Source organism: Pelodiscus sinensis, chromosome 1, assembly GCF_049634645.1.
Source record: "Pelodiscus sinensis isolate JC-2024 chromosome 1, ASM4963464v1, whole genome shotgun sequence".
Lineage (NCBI taxonomy): Eukaryota > Metazoa > Chordata > Testudines > Trionychidae > Pelodiscus > Pelodiscus sinensis.
The window spans coordinates 222,692,908-222,711,041 of record NC_134711.1 but is presented as its reverse complement, the minus strand read 5'-3'; the positions used below and the strand labels follow the sequence as shown (position 1 = coordinate 222,711,041).

The 18,134-nt window shown below is 42.2% G+C and overlaps 1 protein-coding gene across 4 annotated transcripts in view; it reads right to left on the bottom strand.

Moving 5' to 3' along the window:
- Nucleotides 1–18,134, bottom strand: part of DHRSX (dehydrogenase/reductase X-linked) — a 290,229-nt gene that overhangs the window by 141,905 nt on the left and 130,190 nt on the right. For 3 of the 4 annotated variants that reach the window (XM_075915713.1, XM_075915699.1, XM_075915707.1), the window contains exon 3: nt 16,823–16,891. The exons of the other annotated variant lie outside the window; for it this stretch is intronic. In XM_075915713.1, coding sequence (XP_075771828.1) covers nt 16,823–16,891 — 69 coding nt within the window. The remainder of the gene's footprint in view (nt 1–16,822; nt 16,892–18,134) is intronic. 4 annotated transcript variants of the gene reach the window in all.

Sequence of the window (18,134 nt, the reverse complement as noted above, 5' to 3'; positions counted from 1 at the left end):
ATGATGCCCCAGAGGAAGGTGGCAACCCCCGTCGAGGGGGGGGTCCCCCGACACCTCTACATATTGGTTATTCACTGTTAAACAGCTATTTGCTCTAACCTCCTCCCTTGGCTCTCCCTCACTGTCTTGCCACCTGCTCTCTCCCCTCAATCCCCATGATCTTTCCTTCCTTCTTTCTCCTTCTCACTGTGTACCAGGCCTCCTCGCTAGTTTCTCTTTTCCCTCTTACCCTCTTCAGTGTCCCCTAGCTTCTCTTTAAGCAGATCATCCCCTCCCCACCTTCCTCATTCCCATATCCTGCTTAAATTTAAAAATACAATCTAAAAATTGGCCAAAGAATGTAGAATTCACAATGTATTTATCACCCCTAATTCTGAGCACTCTGTTTGCATTCTGTGCACCTTTCCTCCCATCTTCAGCCCATTTTGTCTCTTTACATTGTGAACATTTGGGGGCAAGGACCATGGGCCACTCCCTTTGAAATCTGATTCCTTGTCTTCTTTTTTTAAGAGCTCTGGGTGCTACGGGCCCCCAATTCTGACTTTGTGCACTACCAATACAAATTACAAAATACATAAATAACCTAAAATCCATCTACTAATCAAGCAAATAAATGTATAGTATTACAATAAAAAAACTCTCACTTCTTAATGGTGGAAATATATAAACTCTGGAAGCATAACTGATATCCCAAATATACAGGATTCCTTTGACATTATCAAATCATGGGATATCATGCTACAATAATACTTTTAAAGTCACAGTCAACCTGTAATCAAGCTGATCTAAACAATGAATTAGAAGATCTTTCAGGCATAACATCTGCCACTGATCCCCTTCTCAGTTTTAATGGGTTTTCATTATTTTCCTATTTTAAACATTGTTACCTTCTGCTGCTCCTTGTGAAAGACTGACAGAAGGAACTGATGCAATTCTACAAGCTGTTCAGTGTAGCCAGATGCCAGCCCCTGCTTGGTCCCAAAAAAGTCAATTGAGTTACACCAGGAGAGAATCTCACTAGGGCTATGTCTAGACTGCAGGCTTCTTTCGAAAGAGGCTCTTTCAAAAGCATCTTTCGAAAGAGCCTCTTTCGAAAGATTGCGTCTAGACTGCAGGCGGATCTTTCGAAAGAGCAATCTGCTTTTTCAAAAGAGAGCACCCAGCGAGTCTGGATGCTCTCTTTCGAGGAAGCCCTATTTACATTGAAGAACGCCTTCTTTCGAAAGAGGAACTTTCGAAAGAAGGCGTTCTTCCTCGTGAAACGAGGTTTACCGCCATCGAAAGAAAAGCCGCGTTCTTTCGAAATAATTTCGAAAGAACGCGGCTTGAGTCTGGACGCAGGGGAAGTTTTTTCGGGAAAAGGCTACTTTTCCCGAAAAAAACCCTGAGTCTGGACACAGCCTAAGAGGTGAGTTTTGAACTATTGAAAGGGTGGCTATTTGTCTATAATCCAACAAAGTCAACATTTCTAGAGAACAGCTGTCCTCTAGGTTTGAGTTCCTCCCTATGAAGTGTTCAAATAAGCTGATGTATATCAGTTTTTCATACGACAGGTTACTCCTCCCTAAACCGGGACTATCTGGTCCGGCAACATTGGAGAGCTCCGGTGGTTGGGAGTCAGGAAGCAGGAGGGATGGCTACGGTTGCCAGATGTCCGGTATTCACCCGGACAGTCTGGTATTTTTTACCTCCTGTCTGCTTAAAAAAAAAAAAAATCAGAGGATACTGGACACCTGAGATGTCTGGTATTCTCTGAATTTTTCCCCAGTCAGGAGGCGAAAATGCCGGGCACCTGGCAACCCTACAAACACTCAGCGCCCGGCCTACCCCCCCCCGCCCCGAACCCCCACTTGGTCCCCAGCCCCCCGACTCCAGCCCCCATGCTTACCTGATTCCCCAAGGTTGCTGGCAGAAAATGGCTGCCAGACAAAAGACCTAGGGGAAGCAATGTCTTATTTAATTTTTTTTTTTTTTTTGCTCAACAACTTTAGTCTCCCCCCCCCTTTTTTCCCCTTCAACTGAATTTTTCCCCAGTGTTTTTTTTTTTAGGGGTGGGGACTGGGGGGTGTTCGGTATTTTGTTTCAACCATCTGGCAACCCTAGGGCTGGCTGCTGGAAGCCCGTCGGAGCCCAGTGGGGCTAGCAGCAGCACGGCAGGGGGACTGGCAGGGAAGCCAGGGCTGGGGTTGAGCAGCAGCCCAGCACGGGGGCCATATGAACTGGGAAGCCAGGGCAACATGCCAGCCTGGCAGGCGGTCAGAGCTGCACATGCTGGGGAGCTGGAACCGAAGCTGAGGCTGTGTGACAGCCTGGTAGGGGAGCCAGATCAAGGGTCGTGATAGTGCAGCAGGGGGATTGGGCTGTGGCAGCCTGATGGGAGGGGGACAGGGACAGCAGGCCCAGCACAGGAGCCCACTGAGCCGGGACTATCAGCAGGCAGCCTGGCTGGGGCCATTAGCAGGGTGACCAGCCAGAGCTGAAAGCAGAGCCAGCTGCAGACTAAAAAACTGGAAGCAGGGGACTTCCTCAGGTCTGGCAAATTCCCCATTTGGGACCAGTCAGATCCCAAGGCTGCCAGACCAGAGAGGTCCAACCTGTATTAAGCTGGTTGCATGCTGGACCGCTGTGCCAATAATGCCTAAAGAGCTTCTGAATTTGCCTGGAGAGGCAATAAATGAATGAAGCCAATCTGCAGAATCAAAACAACTTGCATTTTCACTGGCTAGCTGAACAAGGAAATGGTGAAGCTGGCTACAGACAAAGTCAAATGGACAAATTCTAGTTCTAAGCTCCTGCTCACTTCCTACATTATTTTCCTCTCGGACTTCTCTCACCAGATTGAGCCTGAACTCTTCACAGCATGTGCCTTTTATTGTGTACAAAAGGAAATTAATTCCCCATAGCTGGCTCAGCCCTACTACCTTGCAAGTAACTGGGCTCAGGACAGGCAGTTATACTTCTAACCAAAGGAAGGGAGTTAAGTCACTCCCTGTTAACTTCAAGACATAGTCTACATCAGGGATGGGCAATAAGCAGCTCACACGCTGGATGTGGTTCCCGATGGGCCACCAGACACGTTATTTACCTGCATGTCTGCACGTACGGCTGCTGGCAGCTCCCATTGGTTGCAGTTCACTATTCCAAGGCACTGGGAGCTGTGGGAAGTGGTGTGGGCTGGGCCATTACTTCCTGTAGCTCCCATTGGCCAGGAACAGTGAACTGCAGCCAACGGGAGCTGCCAGCGGCCGTGTAGATAAATAACGCGTCTGGTGGCCCATCAGGTGCTAACCTTGATAAACCACATCTTGTCCATGGGATGCTTATTGCCCACCCCGGTCTATGTGCAACATTATAATTTAAAATTTGAAAGTGATGTTTTGTTTCAAAATATTATCTCCGTTTAAGAGACTATATTTTGAATATAGGCTTTGGAGGCTAGAGTGTCTCACAACTGCAAACATGCGGAATGCATAAAATTGGCACTTACAGACCAGATTCTCACAAATTCAATGGAACTGTGAAGGATGTGGTTGTTATTCATTCAGAGAAGAGGTGTCTCCTGTACACAGGCCACTGATTCAGTACTCTTCCCTAGGCTACAATGATCTCTGATCCACTTACATCAACTCCCCTCTACACTTGTGCAGGGAGAAAGGCCAGAAAATCTTTTCCCCCGCCCTAACATTCCCCACTACCTTGGGGAACAGGGAAAACCCCTATACAGTTCTGCAACACAGAGAAGGTGCAGCCCGCCATGAATAGATGTCCTAAATCCTGTATCTATTCCTCTCTAATCTGGGCTATTAGCACCTAAAGGTAAATACTTTTCTGCTCCTTAAGTGAGTAAATGACCATTCCAAAACATGAAGCTTAGAGATTTAGTCAAAACAGTCACATTTTCAAACTTGGTAGCATACAAGCACCCCAGCGGAAACCCAGCTTTTATCATTTTATATAATGTCACTGCCTGTGAGATAATTAGCCAGTGTAGGTCTGTGGATGTTAATGCTTAAATTGTTCTCTTTGATAAAGAAAGTCTGATGGGGCATCATAGCCTATAATAGGGTACACAGAGAAAAAGATGTTCAACAGTAACAGTGGGAGAAGCTTTTCTGCCATCTCTCACCTTCCATGTTCCCATTTTATTTGGTTTTAATACACATGGGTTCACAGCACCTGAGAATGGCTTTGAAACTTTGGGTTCAGATACAAAATCTCAAAGGGAACCTCTATCAATCACAGGGTTTTACCTAGTTTTCTTTCAAAACTATGCAAAGCCATGTATTTTCCATGATTTCGATGCAATAGCTATAAAATATGGCCAGATTTGAGGGAAACTGGGCTCAAACTCACGTGAAAGTAGAGCTGTCCAGAGGATAACAATTCCATTTCTCAGTAACTATTTAAAAAGAGCTTTCAAACATGTTTGAGAAAATGGAATTGTGTTGTTATACCCATATCTGGAGCTAAACTTGAGTTTTTCCATTTGGGGAGTTTCTTTGGGGGACAAAAGGGGTCTAGGCCACTCTGGTCAGAGAAAGAGAGAGAGAGACTCTGTAGCTACTGTGATATACGCCCCCGGGTAAAGCCTGAACTGAATTCCTGTGCCCCCTTAGCTCCCCAGCCTGGAATGCCTTTTCCACTGCTTTGCTTATAATCAGCAACCACTCCTGGCTCTAGGCTCACAGCCACCAGCACTCCCAGCTGAGTACATGAATGCTGTGCCAATTATGAATTACATATCAGGCAGCACTGCATATCTCCAGTCCCAACCTTGCCCCCCACAAACATGTGTCTTGTCCTGATCAGTATCCCACTGAACTGTCCAAGATCATAAATAATCCGTCATTCCAACAATGGATACTGCCCAGCTCTGTTCACCTGAGTAGAAATTTCCCAAACACTTCAAACATACTTTTACATAAAACAATAAAATAAAACAAATTATGAACTAGAGAAACTGATTTTAAATGGTCAGGCATAATAGTCAGAATTGGGTAAAAAAAGAAATAAAAGCACAAATACAAACAAGCTAATTCCTAAACTTTATCTGGCTAAATAGACATAAAAGCAAAATGTTTGTTTCACCAGGAGGTGCAATACATTGCACAGTTTCGGTCTTTTTCCACTGTGGAACCACTCCCTCCTTCGTTCAGTTCTGTGCGAGTAGTAGTTCTCATAAGCAGAGAGAAGGAAAGAAGAGAGAGGCATCTTGTGGAGGCCACGATACCTCCCTCTACACCAAGACGTAGATACAACAGTCCCCTGTGCGTGTAAAATTCTCACTGTATCTGGAAGGAAACATAAATGTCTTTTTTACACTCTCACATTGCTGAAGAATGACTATTTAAGTGATGGCTCACTTGACACCTGTTTGGGGTTACAAGTGTGTCCTTGTATCTGAAAAACTATCTGGCATTACCCAGATCTACAACATATTTCAACAACATTCATATAGCAAAAGCTTATTATTTTACATACAGTGATTTACACAAATTTCAACATATAATAATGTATTTAGCAGCTTATGAGTTTTCACACAAGGTGCATTTTGCAGCAAACACATCAAAGCTAGGTTTGACAGGGACAGGTGACCAAAGCCCAGGGGTAAGTGAAGAACATGGAGACTTGGGAGACTGGTCAGAAATGGGAGGTAGTGTGGGCTACAATAGAAGAGAGAAAGGTGGGACAAGGCAGAACTGGGAGGCAAGATCCAATCAGTATCTTAGATGCCTATATACAAATGCAAGAAGTATGGGTAATAAGCAGGAAGAACTGGAAGTGCTAATAAATAAATACAACTATGACATAGTTGGCAGCACAGAGACTTGGTGGGATAATACATGATTGGAATATTGGTATAGAAGGGTACAGATTACTCAGGAAGGACAGGTGGGGAAAAAAGGGAGGAGGTGTTGCCTTATATATTAAAAAGTACACACACAGACTGAGGTGGAGATGGACATAGGAGACGGACGTGTTGAGAGTCTCTCGGTTAGGCTAAAAGGGGTAAAAAACCAAGGGTGATGACATGCTAGAGGTCTACTACAGGCCACCTACCCAGACGGAAGAGGTGGATGAGGCTTTTTTAAACGACTAACAAAATCATCCAAAACACAGGATTTAGTGGTGATGGGGAATTCAATTATCCAGATATATGTTGGGAAACTAACACAGCGGGGCACAGACTATCCAATAAGTTCTTGGACTGCATTAAAGACAACTTTTTATTTCAGAAGGTTGAAAAAGCTACTGGGGGGGGGGGGGGAAGTTGTTCTAGATTTGATTTTAACAAATAGGGAGGAACTGGCTGAGAATTTGAAAGTAGAAGGAAGCTTGGCTGAAAGTGATCATGAAATCATAGAGTTTGTAATTCTAAGGTATGGTAGAAGGGAGAATATCAAATTAGAGATGATGGATTTCAGGAAGGCAGATTTTGGTAAGCTCAGAGAGCTGGTAGGTAAGGTCCCATGGGAGGCAAGACTGAAGGGAAAAACAACTAAACAGAGTTGGCAGTTTTTCAAAGGAACGTTATTAAGGGCCCAAAAGCAAGCTATTCCGCTGTGCAGGAAAGATAGAAAATATGGCAAAAGACCGCCTTTGCTTAACCAGGAGATCTTGCATGATCAAAAAATGAAAAAGGAGTCATATAAAAAATGGAATGTAGGACAAATTACAAAGGATGAATATAGGCAAACAACACAGGAATGCAGGGGCAAGATTAGAAAGGCAAAGGCACAAAACGAGCTCAAACTATCTACAGATATAAAGGGAAACAAGAAGACATTCTATAAATATATTAGAAGCAAGAGGAAGACCCAGGACAGTGTAGGCCCATTGCTCAGTGAGGAGGGAGAAACAATAACAGGAAACTTGGAAATGGTAGAGATGCTTAATGACTTCTTTGTTTCAGTCTTCACCAAAAAGTCTGATGAAGGAATGCCTAACATAGTGAATGCTACTGGGAAGGGGGTATGTTTAGAAGATAAAATTAAAAAAAGAACAAATTAAAAATCACTTAGAAAAGTTAGATGTCTGCAAGTCACCACGGCCTAATGAAATGCATCCAGGTTTTCTCTACTCAAGAAGCTGGTAGAGGAGATATCTGAGCCTTTAGCTATCATCTTTGGAAAATCATGGAAGACAGGAGAGATTCCAGAAGACTGGAAAAGGGCAAATATAGTACCAATCTATAAAAAGGGAAATAAGAACAACCCAGTAAACTACAGATCAGTCAGTTTAACTTCTGTGGCAGGAAAGATAATGGAGCAAGTAACTAAGGAAATCATCTGCAAACACTTGGAGAATGATAGGGAAGGTGATAGGGAACAGCCAGCATGAATTTGTAAAGAACAAATCATGTCAAACCAATCTGATAGCTTTCTTTGGATAAACGAGTTTTGTGGATAAGGGAGAAGCAGTGGCTGTGGTATACCTAGACTTTAGTAAGGCATTTAATACGGTCTCGCATGATATTCTTATCAATAAACTAGGCAAATACAATTTAGATGGGCCTACTATAAGGTGGGTGCATAACTGTCTCGATAACCATTCTCAGAGTAGTTGTTAACAGTTCACAATCCTGCTGGAAAGGTATAACAAGTGGGGTTCCACAGGAGTCTGTTTTGGGACCGGTTTTGTACAATATCTTCATCAACCAACTATTTAAATATCGGCATAGAAAGTACACTTATTAAGTTTGCAGATGATACCAAGCTGGTAGGGGTTGCAACTGCTTTGGAGGACAGGATCATAATTCAAAATGATCTGGACAAATTGAAGAAATGGTCTGAGGTAAACAGGATGAAGTTTAATAAGGACAAATGCAAAGTGCTCCACTTAGGAAGGAACAATCAGTTTCATGCATATAGAATGGGAAGCGACTGACTAGGAAGGAGTACGGCAGAAAGAGATCTAGGGGTTATAGTGGACCACATGCTCAATAAGAGTCAACAGTGTGACGCTGTTGCAAAAAATGCAAACATGATTCTAGGATGCATTAACAGGTGTGTTGTGAGCAAGACACGAGAAGTCATTCTTCCGCTCTACTCTGTGCTGATTAGGCCTCAGTTGGAGAATTGTGTCCAGTTCTGGGCACCTCATTTCAAGAAAGATGTGGAGAAATTGGAGAAGGTCCAGAGAAGAGCAGCAAGAATGATTAAAGGTCTAGAGAACATGACCTATGAAGAAGACTGAAAGAATTGAGCTTGTTTAATTTGGAAAAGAGAAGATTGAGAGAGGATATGATAGCGGTTTTCAGGTATCTAAAAGGGTGTCACAAGGAGGAGGGAGAAAAATTGTTTTTCCTGGCCTCTGAGGATAGAACAAGAAGCAATGAGCTTCTTGGGACGTTTAGGTTGGACATTAGGAAACAGTTCCTAACTGTCAGGGTGGTCAAACACTGGAATAGATTGCCCAGGGAGGTTGTGGAATCTTCATCTCTGGAGATATTTAAGAGTAGGTTAGATAAATGTCTATCAGGGGATCTAGATAGTACTGGGTCCTGCCATGAGGGCAGGGGACAGGACTCGATAACCTCTTGAGGTCCCTTTCCAGTCCTGATATTCTATGAAAGCCATATAAAAGTTGTCAACATAGGGTACCAAGTATTACATGGAGTACAGGGTGTCCACAGCCTTGGTCTGAATTTCAAGAACATGATAAAACCTGAAGCCAAATGTTGCATGGTGAACATTTCACACAACTGCAGTCCAAAGCCATGCTCTATCTGTGAGTTAACAAGCTAAATCTTTTTACAGAAGAATTGTCCAATGAGAGGAAAAAAAAAGGCACGATTTTCTTCTCTTCCTACCCTCACAGAAATGCAGCAGGTTTTCAGATGGGCTATGAAATTATAAGAGAGAAAAGAGGCATAGCACTATTTAAATGAGATCTGTGTTCTAGGAACTTAAGAAATTAAGTATGTGTAAGGCTATGAAATTATAAGAGAGAAAAGAGGCATGGCACTATTTAAATGAGATCTGTGTTCTAGGAACTTAAGAAATTAAGTATGTGTAACCACCACCAAGCGGAACTGACGGGACCTCTGGAGTTTAGTGCATGAGCCTCTACAGCTTGAGCTATAAATCCAGCTGGCTCTTAGCTAAGGCTGTAGAGCAAACTAATTCTCTCTCTCTCTCTCTCCCTGTAAGGCTATGTCTAGACTGCAAGTCTCTTTCAAAAGAGACTTTTTCAAAAGATACTTTCGAAAAAGAGTATCTAGACCTCAACTAGTACTTTTGAAAAAGCAAGCCACTTTTTCGAAAGAGCACCCAGACAGTCTGGATGCTCTCTTTCGGAAAAGCACAGTTTGCATTACACTTTCGAAAAAAATGCGTTCTTCCTCATAAAACGAGGTTTTCCCACAGTCAAAAAAACTGTCCCTTTCTTTCGATTTACTTTCAAAAAACACAGCAGCAGTCTAGACGCAAGGGAAGTTTTTTTTAAAAAGGCCACTTTTTTCAAAAAACCCTGTAGTCTAGACACACCCTGTGTGTTCTTAGTGCCACTACATGACAGTGAATCACACCCAGTAGATGCGTGGGTTACATATGCAAAAAAGCAAGAACATGGGCATGCGAGCAACAGAAGAGGAAACATACACAATCGGAAAATCTGGCCCACAGCCATCTAGGTATCACTCTTATACCAGGCCTATAGATTTTTGTATTAGGGAGATAAAACACTGACAAGGATTGTTTTTCAACTAGGTCACACTAAATGTTTGAAAGATGATTTGATTCATTTTGTCACCTTGAGTCATATCCATTCTGAAGAGCTACTCTTGTCAAGCAGCATGAAATCAATAGTAATCTTGGTTAGAGTACATAGCACTTTATTTAACATTCTGTCTGCCACTGAGACATATATAAAGACTATGAAACCAAAGTAAATCAAGCACTGGTGTTGGTTAACATCAATTCCCCCTTTCCCCGAAACATCACATACTGAAACAGCAAAAGTGCAAATCCAGATATTAGAATTAGGAATCCCATGCAACTCATGTTACATCTCAAGGTTTCTTCTCTTTCATTAAAGTAAATCTCATTAGCAAGATGTTCTTTTCTCAGTGCAATTTTATAGTCGGGGGCTCACAAAACACTGCAAAGTGAAGGCTCAGTCATTACGGATTTCCTGAAACTCCTTAGATAGTTTGAGAGGGATTTAGAAGTGCAAATGAATACCCGACTTTCTATTAGGAATGTAGAACTACAGCAAAGGTTCTGTACTTCATATAACCCTCACCTTTTTCTACTTTTTTGCTTTAAATTTGTCCAACTCTGCTTTCAAGAGCTGTATTATAGACAGAACTTACTATTTATATTGCAGTCTTGCCTAAGACCCCAGTCATGATCCAGGACCTCATAATGCTGTACAAACACAGGATAAAAAGACTGTCCTTGCCCCAAACATCTTACAGTCTAAGAACCTGTATATATAGCCAGGGCTTAAAAAACTCCGTATTCATTGAGACTGAGCGAGAAAGGTGCTATAGCCCAATGGTTAGAGCACTCATGTGGTATGTGGACAAGATTCAAGTCTCTGCTCCAAATGACTTGATGTGATGCAGAACAGTTTCGACAAGAGAAATTGAGAGAGGCTCCAACATACCCACAAGCCTTGTGGTTAAGGGCATTCTCCCAGTGGAACACTGGTTCAACACCCTGCTTTTTTTCCCTTTGTCTTTCAGGACCCTTCAAAGATCACTTACTGAACTGCAGGGCTTGGAGTATCTCACACTGTTATATTGTGAGAGCTTCTGGTGTCTGCAAAAAGAGTGAAATCTAGCCCCGTTTCTATCAGCAGGATAGTTGCCTACCTGACATCAGGCCTCCGGAGATGGAAAAAAGGACCAATATGTGTGAAGGGTGAAACAGAAGAATTCTGAAGTCTTGCAGAGGTGATTTCATTTTTAAATTGCTTTCCCCCTGTCTATCTCTAATAGAACAGTGTGATCGATGAAATTCTAACCTCTGAGGTTTGGGTCCAGTGGAACATTACTAGCCTCTAACAGTGTGTTGCACACACTGTCTCTTCCTTCCGTGCTATAGAGTCTCTAGTTCTCTCTCACAGCCCTGTTATGAGGCTATGGCACCAAGGCTTCCCCTTGGAGGCACTGATTTCTTTAACAGAACAATAGGGGCTCCCCTTAGTACCCCTGGTTGGTGTCCTTTCAGCAGCCATCCCTGGGTTCAGTCTTTAACCAGGCCAACAGGGTCCACTGTTGTACCCCCTGCAAGGAGCGCGCGACACTTCAAAGTGCTGTACACTCGCGTAGGGCAGAGGCAGGGCAGAGGAAGCTTCACGCAGCTCCCCTACCCCCAAGCCCTGATTGGCCTGGGAGTGGGGAGCTTGCAAAGCCTCTTCCCACCCTTCCAGGGACATGGGTGCCTAGTGGGAAGGGGGGGCAAAGGGACTTCCAGTTTAGGCCCCCTTCTGGTTTAGGCCCTGACCCTTCTGGGGTGGCCTGGGGCCACTTCAAAAATGCTTGAAGTGGCCCCAGGCCAAAAATATTGCCCAGGCAGTCTGGATGCTCTCTTTCGAAAAAGCACAGTTTGCATTACATAGCACCTTTTTTTTCGAAAGAGCACTTTAGAGAAAAGGCATTATTCCTCATAAAACCAGGTTTTCCGCAGTCAAAAAAAACTGTTGCATTCTTTCGATTTACTTTTGAAAGAACATGGCAGTAGTCTAGATGAAGGGGAAGTTTTTTCAAAAAAAGGCTATTTTTTCGGGAATAAAAACCCCGGTAGTCTAGACACACCCAATGATGTAGAAGAAGAAACTCATTTCTAAATATTTGAAAGAACTTTGTTTCTCTGCCCACAGCTATCACTGTGTTTGTTTATCTGGGTTTGTTTTGTTGTTTCCTAGTATCAGGAAAAAACACATAAAAGAAAATCAGGTTTCCTTATAGCACAGCCCACTAATGAATTCCATTTCATATTTCCAAGGGAAATGGGAATTACAGAAATAGATAGATATAGCTGGTGTCTGCATTATGAATACATTTTACATTTCAAAGATTCTGCCTGTATCTTTTTCTCTATGTCTACAGCTCATTTTTTCTCTATAAACCCTCAGTGTAATTCTATTAGTGTTTGAACCGCTGTTCTATTAACATCACATCTCAATTTATAAGATGTTAAGGCTCATAGAAAAAACTGAAAATTCTCAGTTATTTTAAATAGCCTCAAATACTCACTAAAAATCCCTGTGCTTAAAATTAAAAGGCAAACAAACTCATAGAAATAGACATACTTGCTGACTGTGAACATATTTTCATGTTAGCTACTATGTAGAAAGTAGGGAAGGGCAAGAAAATTGATTTGTTTGTCATTCAACCCATCCAACACTGCTATTATCAGAGGTTCTTTCAACTTTACCAGATTCTAAACCCTCATACACTTTTACATACAGCTCCTACAAAGACTTACATACAAGCTTAACCTGTTAGAGATTTTGCTGAGCAGAACATTTCATGGAAGCTAATTAGACAAGTCTGTTAAAGTATTTCCTTGTTTTGTTAATATTAGTAGTCATATTGTTGAAACGTTCTAATGGTTTGAGAATGCAAATGTGTTAATTCATATTTACATACAATTACTAGCACTGAATTATATGGAAGTCTATGTTTACACTTGGAGATAAGGATGGGATTCCCATGGCTCCTAGTGTAGACATAGCCAAAATACACATAGTTGAATGATCGGTGGGCATTTAGAAGTCTTTGGCACAAATTCTGCACTTAGTGATGCCAGCAAAAATGCAGATCAACTCTTCTAACCCAGTTACTCTGGGTTTATATCTGTGTGGATAAAATGGACTTGACCTGTTGAGTACAAAGATACACATGCATTAAACTAATATATAAACATGACCGAAATGTTATTTATGCTCCATTTGTATTCCTGGATGGGGATGGAATTGAAAATTATCAAAAGCTTATGCATAAACATGAATTCTTTTACTAAGTATACTACAAAAGGAAGGCCGTCACAAACACGGTGTGGGACCTGGAGTTATAACAATTAGGCTCAAGAGGAAATATTTCATAGACTTTAAGGTCAGAAGGGACCATTATGATCATCTAGTCTGATCCCCTGCACAATGCAGGCCACAATCTCACCCACCCCCTCCTAGAATAATCCTATTTAAAAGTTAGGGGAGAAATAGGAGTAAAACCACCTTAATCACAAACAGCTTAAAAAGGAGAGGTTTCTGATTAACCTTACCCAACGTTTACTGTGACTACTAATGCAAATTCAAACATTATCATAACACATGGCATACTAAATCCACAGATTTAACTTCTGTTCCACAGATGAACTTCTGTTTGAAATGCAGATTATAAATGAAATGAGTAGCAAGAAAACCACAGCAGAGGTAGAGAAGAGGCACTCTATCACAGACAAACTGCAGTAGTCTGCTAAGTAATAACCATGCACCAGATTATGTCATCAACAATCAGAGCCACAGCTGGGGCTGGGTGAACAAGCACCACATCAGTGGAAGTTCTGTATCTTCAAGGGCACAATTTTTTTCCCTCTCTCCTTAAGATATTGTGGTCCGCATGTATATGGCCAGCCTCTTCTCTCTGACTTGCGCTCTTAAGCTGCTAGGAGAGCACAGTCTCTGTGGGTGTGCATGATGAGTAGGAGAGACAGGAAAAAGCTCCTAGCTCCCTCCTTATAACATGCAATTGCCAGAGCCAACTTTTCCCCATATGAATAGATTAGTCTCATGATAAAATTCTGTTTAGGAAGGGAATTTCCACAACTAAGAATTTATTTGATAAATTCCAGTCACATCCCTTACCCATCCCAACTTTGTCCACTATTTCAGAAGGGAGTCCCTTAAAATCTTCTGCTAATATGAGAGAAACATTTCCTAATTCAAATTTAACATCTAGGAAAGCAAAAAGAAGGCATTCATGCATGTTATTGTCTGAAATAACCTACCAGCCTCTGGAGCAGAGACACAGTCTGCCATGCTGTGTTTGTATAGTGCCTATCTTAATGGGCTCTGGTCCATCACAGGTGATCCTAGGCCAGTGGTCCCCAAACTTTTCAGGTTGTCGGGCGCCAGGGGGCGTGGCCGTTCGCCCGCTGGGCGCCAGGGGGCGGGGACACTTGCCCGCCCGGGGGCAGACCCCCAGCCACATGCCCAGGGGCGGGGCTCCCCCCATAGCCACGCGCCCGCGGCCGGCGCCCCCCGGGAAGCGCCGCGGGGCCAAGGCCAGGGCCGGGGCTGGGGCACGTGCGGCACCCCCGGGGGCGGGGCTGGGGCTGGGGCCGGGGCCGGGGCCGGTGCCAGGGCCACGGCCAGGGCACGCGCGGCGCACCCGGGGGCGGGGGTCAGGGTCGGCACCGGCATGCGCGGCGCACCCGGGGCTGGGACCGGCCATGCGCCCGGGGCTGGCACCTGCCAGCCCAGATTGCTCCGCGGGCGCATGTAAAGAACCCGGCGGGCGCCATGGCGCCCGCGGGCACCGGGTTGGGGACCACGGTCCTAGGCAATATGAGACTACAAATAATGAATAATAGTAATATCCCCTCATCACAACTTTTACATCATTCTGGCTTCCCAGGAGTCTTCCAGCAAAACTGAAGAAGATTGGACTTGACATTTTTAATATTTCTAACTTGAAAATAATATCATTCTTCATCATGAAGAGAGAGGGAAAAAAAGAACAACCCCAAGAAAACATTTTCAATATATATTTTAAGTTGAAATCCAAACCCAATTGAAGTCAAAGGGCGTTTTACCACTGACTTCACTAGGACCCGGATTTCTCTCTTTCCAGTCATCTTCTCCCCTCGGGATGTTTTCCCCTTCTCCCACCCTTTCCCCAAGAACAGTGTTCTTCTTTTATTCCCTTGTGAAACAGAGTGACGCATGCATAAAAATCCAAACTCTGTCCTATTTTCTAAATTTAATTTAAGAATTGTCTAGCCTTTACAGATACCGACCCATCAGGATCTATATTTACTGATGTCTCTTAGTCACTAGAGCTGTAACTAAGCCAGTCTTGATATAGCTCATCTTTAGTACTGCCTCATCTTTCTGAATGTATGGGTTCTACCAAATACAGGCTGAAAGAAGTTATCATTCAAAAAACGTGTTTCCTTAGTTCAGAGGGTTAGATGAGCCCAAGGTCCTGGGAATGATTTCTTAACTGGGGTAAGAGTAAAAGAGATCTGGATTATTCAACTGAGTGTACATTTACCAACATAACTTACTCAAAATTTGGCCTTTCTCACAAAAGAAACTCCCAATAAAAGTTTTAAAAAGTATAGCAATTACCCTATTGCTTTTAGGATTCTGTTAATTTATTATGCATCCTGAAGCTATGGTGGGTGCCAATTTTTTAAAATCAAAAAAGATAAATCTTAATGAACTATTTGTTGTTCTTTCAATCACCACAACAGTAAATATTAAAGAGTCCCCCAAAGCAGAAGCAACTTTTAACAGAAGCCTTGAAGGTCCTAAATAGGGTGGAGTTCAAGCATTCCAGTATCTGTGCAGCATATTTTGCCAAGGAATTATATACATCAAAGTAGTGATGGTGAGTCACCACAAATTACTTTGGAAGAACTACACCCTGTGATTTCTAAGAGATAAAATGGCCTAGAAAATAAATCACAAACTAGAATTGGCAGGGAACAGTGTTTGCTATATGACTTTTCTTAGAAATAAAGTCACTTTCCTTTTCTCACTGATCACTCATAGAACAGATTGAAAAGTACATGACTAAAGTAATCCTCACAGCTCCATGATGAAGTAGTTGGACTTTTCTTCCAGCTGTAATAAAGCTGTGTCTACACAAAACCAGTCTTCTCTTTCTTAAACAGACAATCGGTCAGACTACATCACAGTCTCCTTTGTGTATGGGAGAACTTAATTCAACCAGTTCATAAAGGTTTGAAAACTCAGACATCTTTTTAAGAGGTTAAAAATTATAATTAGTCAACACAATAACGTTCTACCAGCCAATGAATTAGATTGTGTATTGGAATGTAGAAAAATTGTTTTACTAGTGAGGTTTCAAGGATTCTGACTCATACAGATCATGTACTTTGCATAAAATTGATTTATTATAGGTCAAAAGGCAGTATTAAAGCAACCCAGGATACAAGTAACAAATTCTCTTTTCTTTGACATATCAAGGCATTTTAAAGGCACACTGTTGTTCTCCCAGTGTAGAACTTGCTATTTTTCACTGTATATCCTGGCATTTTTCTTGTTTATCTTGAAAGTTTGTTTTTAAAAGAGAATTCTGTTACCAATTTTGATAAGCTCTAGACGTGTGTCAAATGAGCAGAGCTGGGCAGGAATCCATATATCTTATATTCCTGCACTGTTAGCACTCTTCCCAAACATATCTTTTGCTGGGATTTCCCACACAACAAAAGAAAACACTTTGTCGGTCAGTCTGTCTGTCTCTCACACTCTCTCTCACACACACACACAATTGCTGCAGTCTACAAAGGGCCCCTGCATGCATAAACACACACACACAGACGCACACACAGAGCAAATTACTGCAATCTACACAAGGCCCTTGCAGAACCTACAAGCAGTTCTGTTGTAACATCCAAGCATTACATAGTCAAGCCATTTTCAAAGTGCATCTTTACATAAAATCAGAAACAATGATTAAGGAACTCATTTCCCAAGATGCAACATTTCAAAGACACATGATCACACATACTCATTTGCTTGCACATAAATGCCACAGAAAAGGATTAATCTAAATCAGTAAGAAAAATGCCATGAGGTATAAACAGCAGCTGTTTTACAAATGCATACAGTATGGTACCTTTTTCATTCACAGTTTCTTCTTTTATTTTCCTCGCTGCTTCCCGGCCTTCATTTTCATCATTTCCAGCTGTCATCATCAAGAAAATGCAAAATTAATAATGCAATCAGTTTAAAAACTGTTGAGTACCCTATCATCCCACAAGTATAAGTTAACCACAATGTAAAACGCCAAAACTAGAAAGCAAACAACAAGCTTGAAGTGAAAGAGAATTATTTATTGAAATTACACTAACAGAGGTTTCAAAAAGCACCAGGCAAATACATTGCTATTCACACATGACTGGACTATTTTGTCTCTTCTAGTTATTGCATGAGGCCTGGACAGCCACATGCTGGAGCAGCTGCAGCTAAACTAAATCTGGTGACTCAAGTGAAGCATGTTTCAGAAATAGAGTCTCAAGCAGTCATAAAGCAATCAACCTGGACTCCATAGCATTTCTTTTTCCACAAAGAAAAAAGAATTTATGGGATTTCACTGGGTATTTTGATGGGTACTCACTAAAATATCCAGTCCATCTAACTCAATGTATAGGCACAGTTCTTACTGGCACAAATAGAAAAGTGTAGACCACCAAGATAGAGAAGAAGCTCTGTGTTCATGTCACTGAACTACAGTAGACAATCACAGTTAACAGCTGGATAGTATTCATTGTTTGGCAGTTGCTTGTAACAATGTTGTCTTTGGAACAAAAAAGAATACTATGCTTTATAACAGAGTTTTAATTTTGAAAAAGGAATTTGCAATTCTGGCTATTCATCAACAGATAGAGATTTTCTATAGCACCCACCACCGCAATATCTAAGTTCTTACTAAGTTAGATGCCCATGGAGAGTTCCCTAATGAACATACTAAAGGCTTCTGCCCCCTGCAGTTATATAAGGACAGCCTGCATTTTAATAAACCTGGATGGCAAGGAAGGCTTTATTTTTCTTCTGCATTTTTAGTTATTGTTTAGTAGGAATTTGTTTTGTTTAGTCATCTTCCATTTGTGAGTTCCTTTCTCCTGCTTATGTAGCTTTCATAGAGAACTTTATTGTGGCATGCCCTTTGGATTAGTCTGACTACCTCTGGGAACTTGTTTCATCCTGTCCTCCCTTGAGAGAGAGCATTTCATTTCTGGGCCCTCATTACACTTCATTCTGGATTTTATAAGCCACGTGGTCCAAGAATAAATGGAGAGATAGGACCAGCACACGGGTGATGTCACTCAGGCCACTGAGATGGTAGGCTTATATACTCTGCAGAAGCTAAAGCCTCAGTATTGCTTCCATGTTTAGTCCTAGGTACAGGGATTACAGTTTTTTGTCTG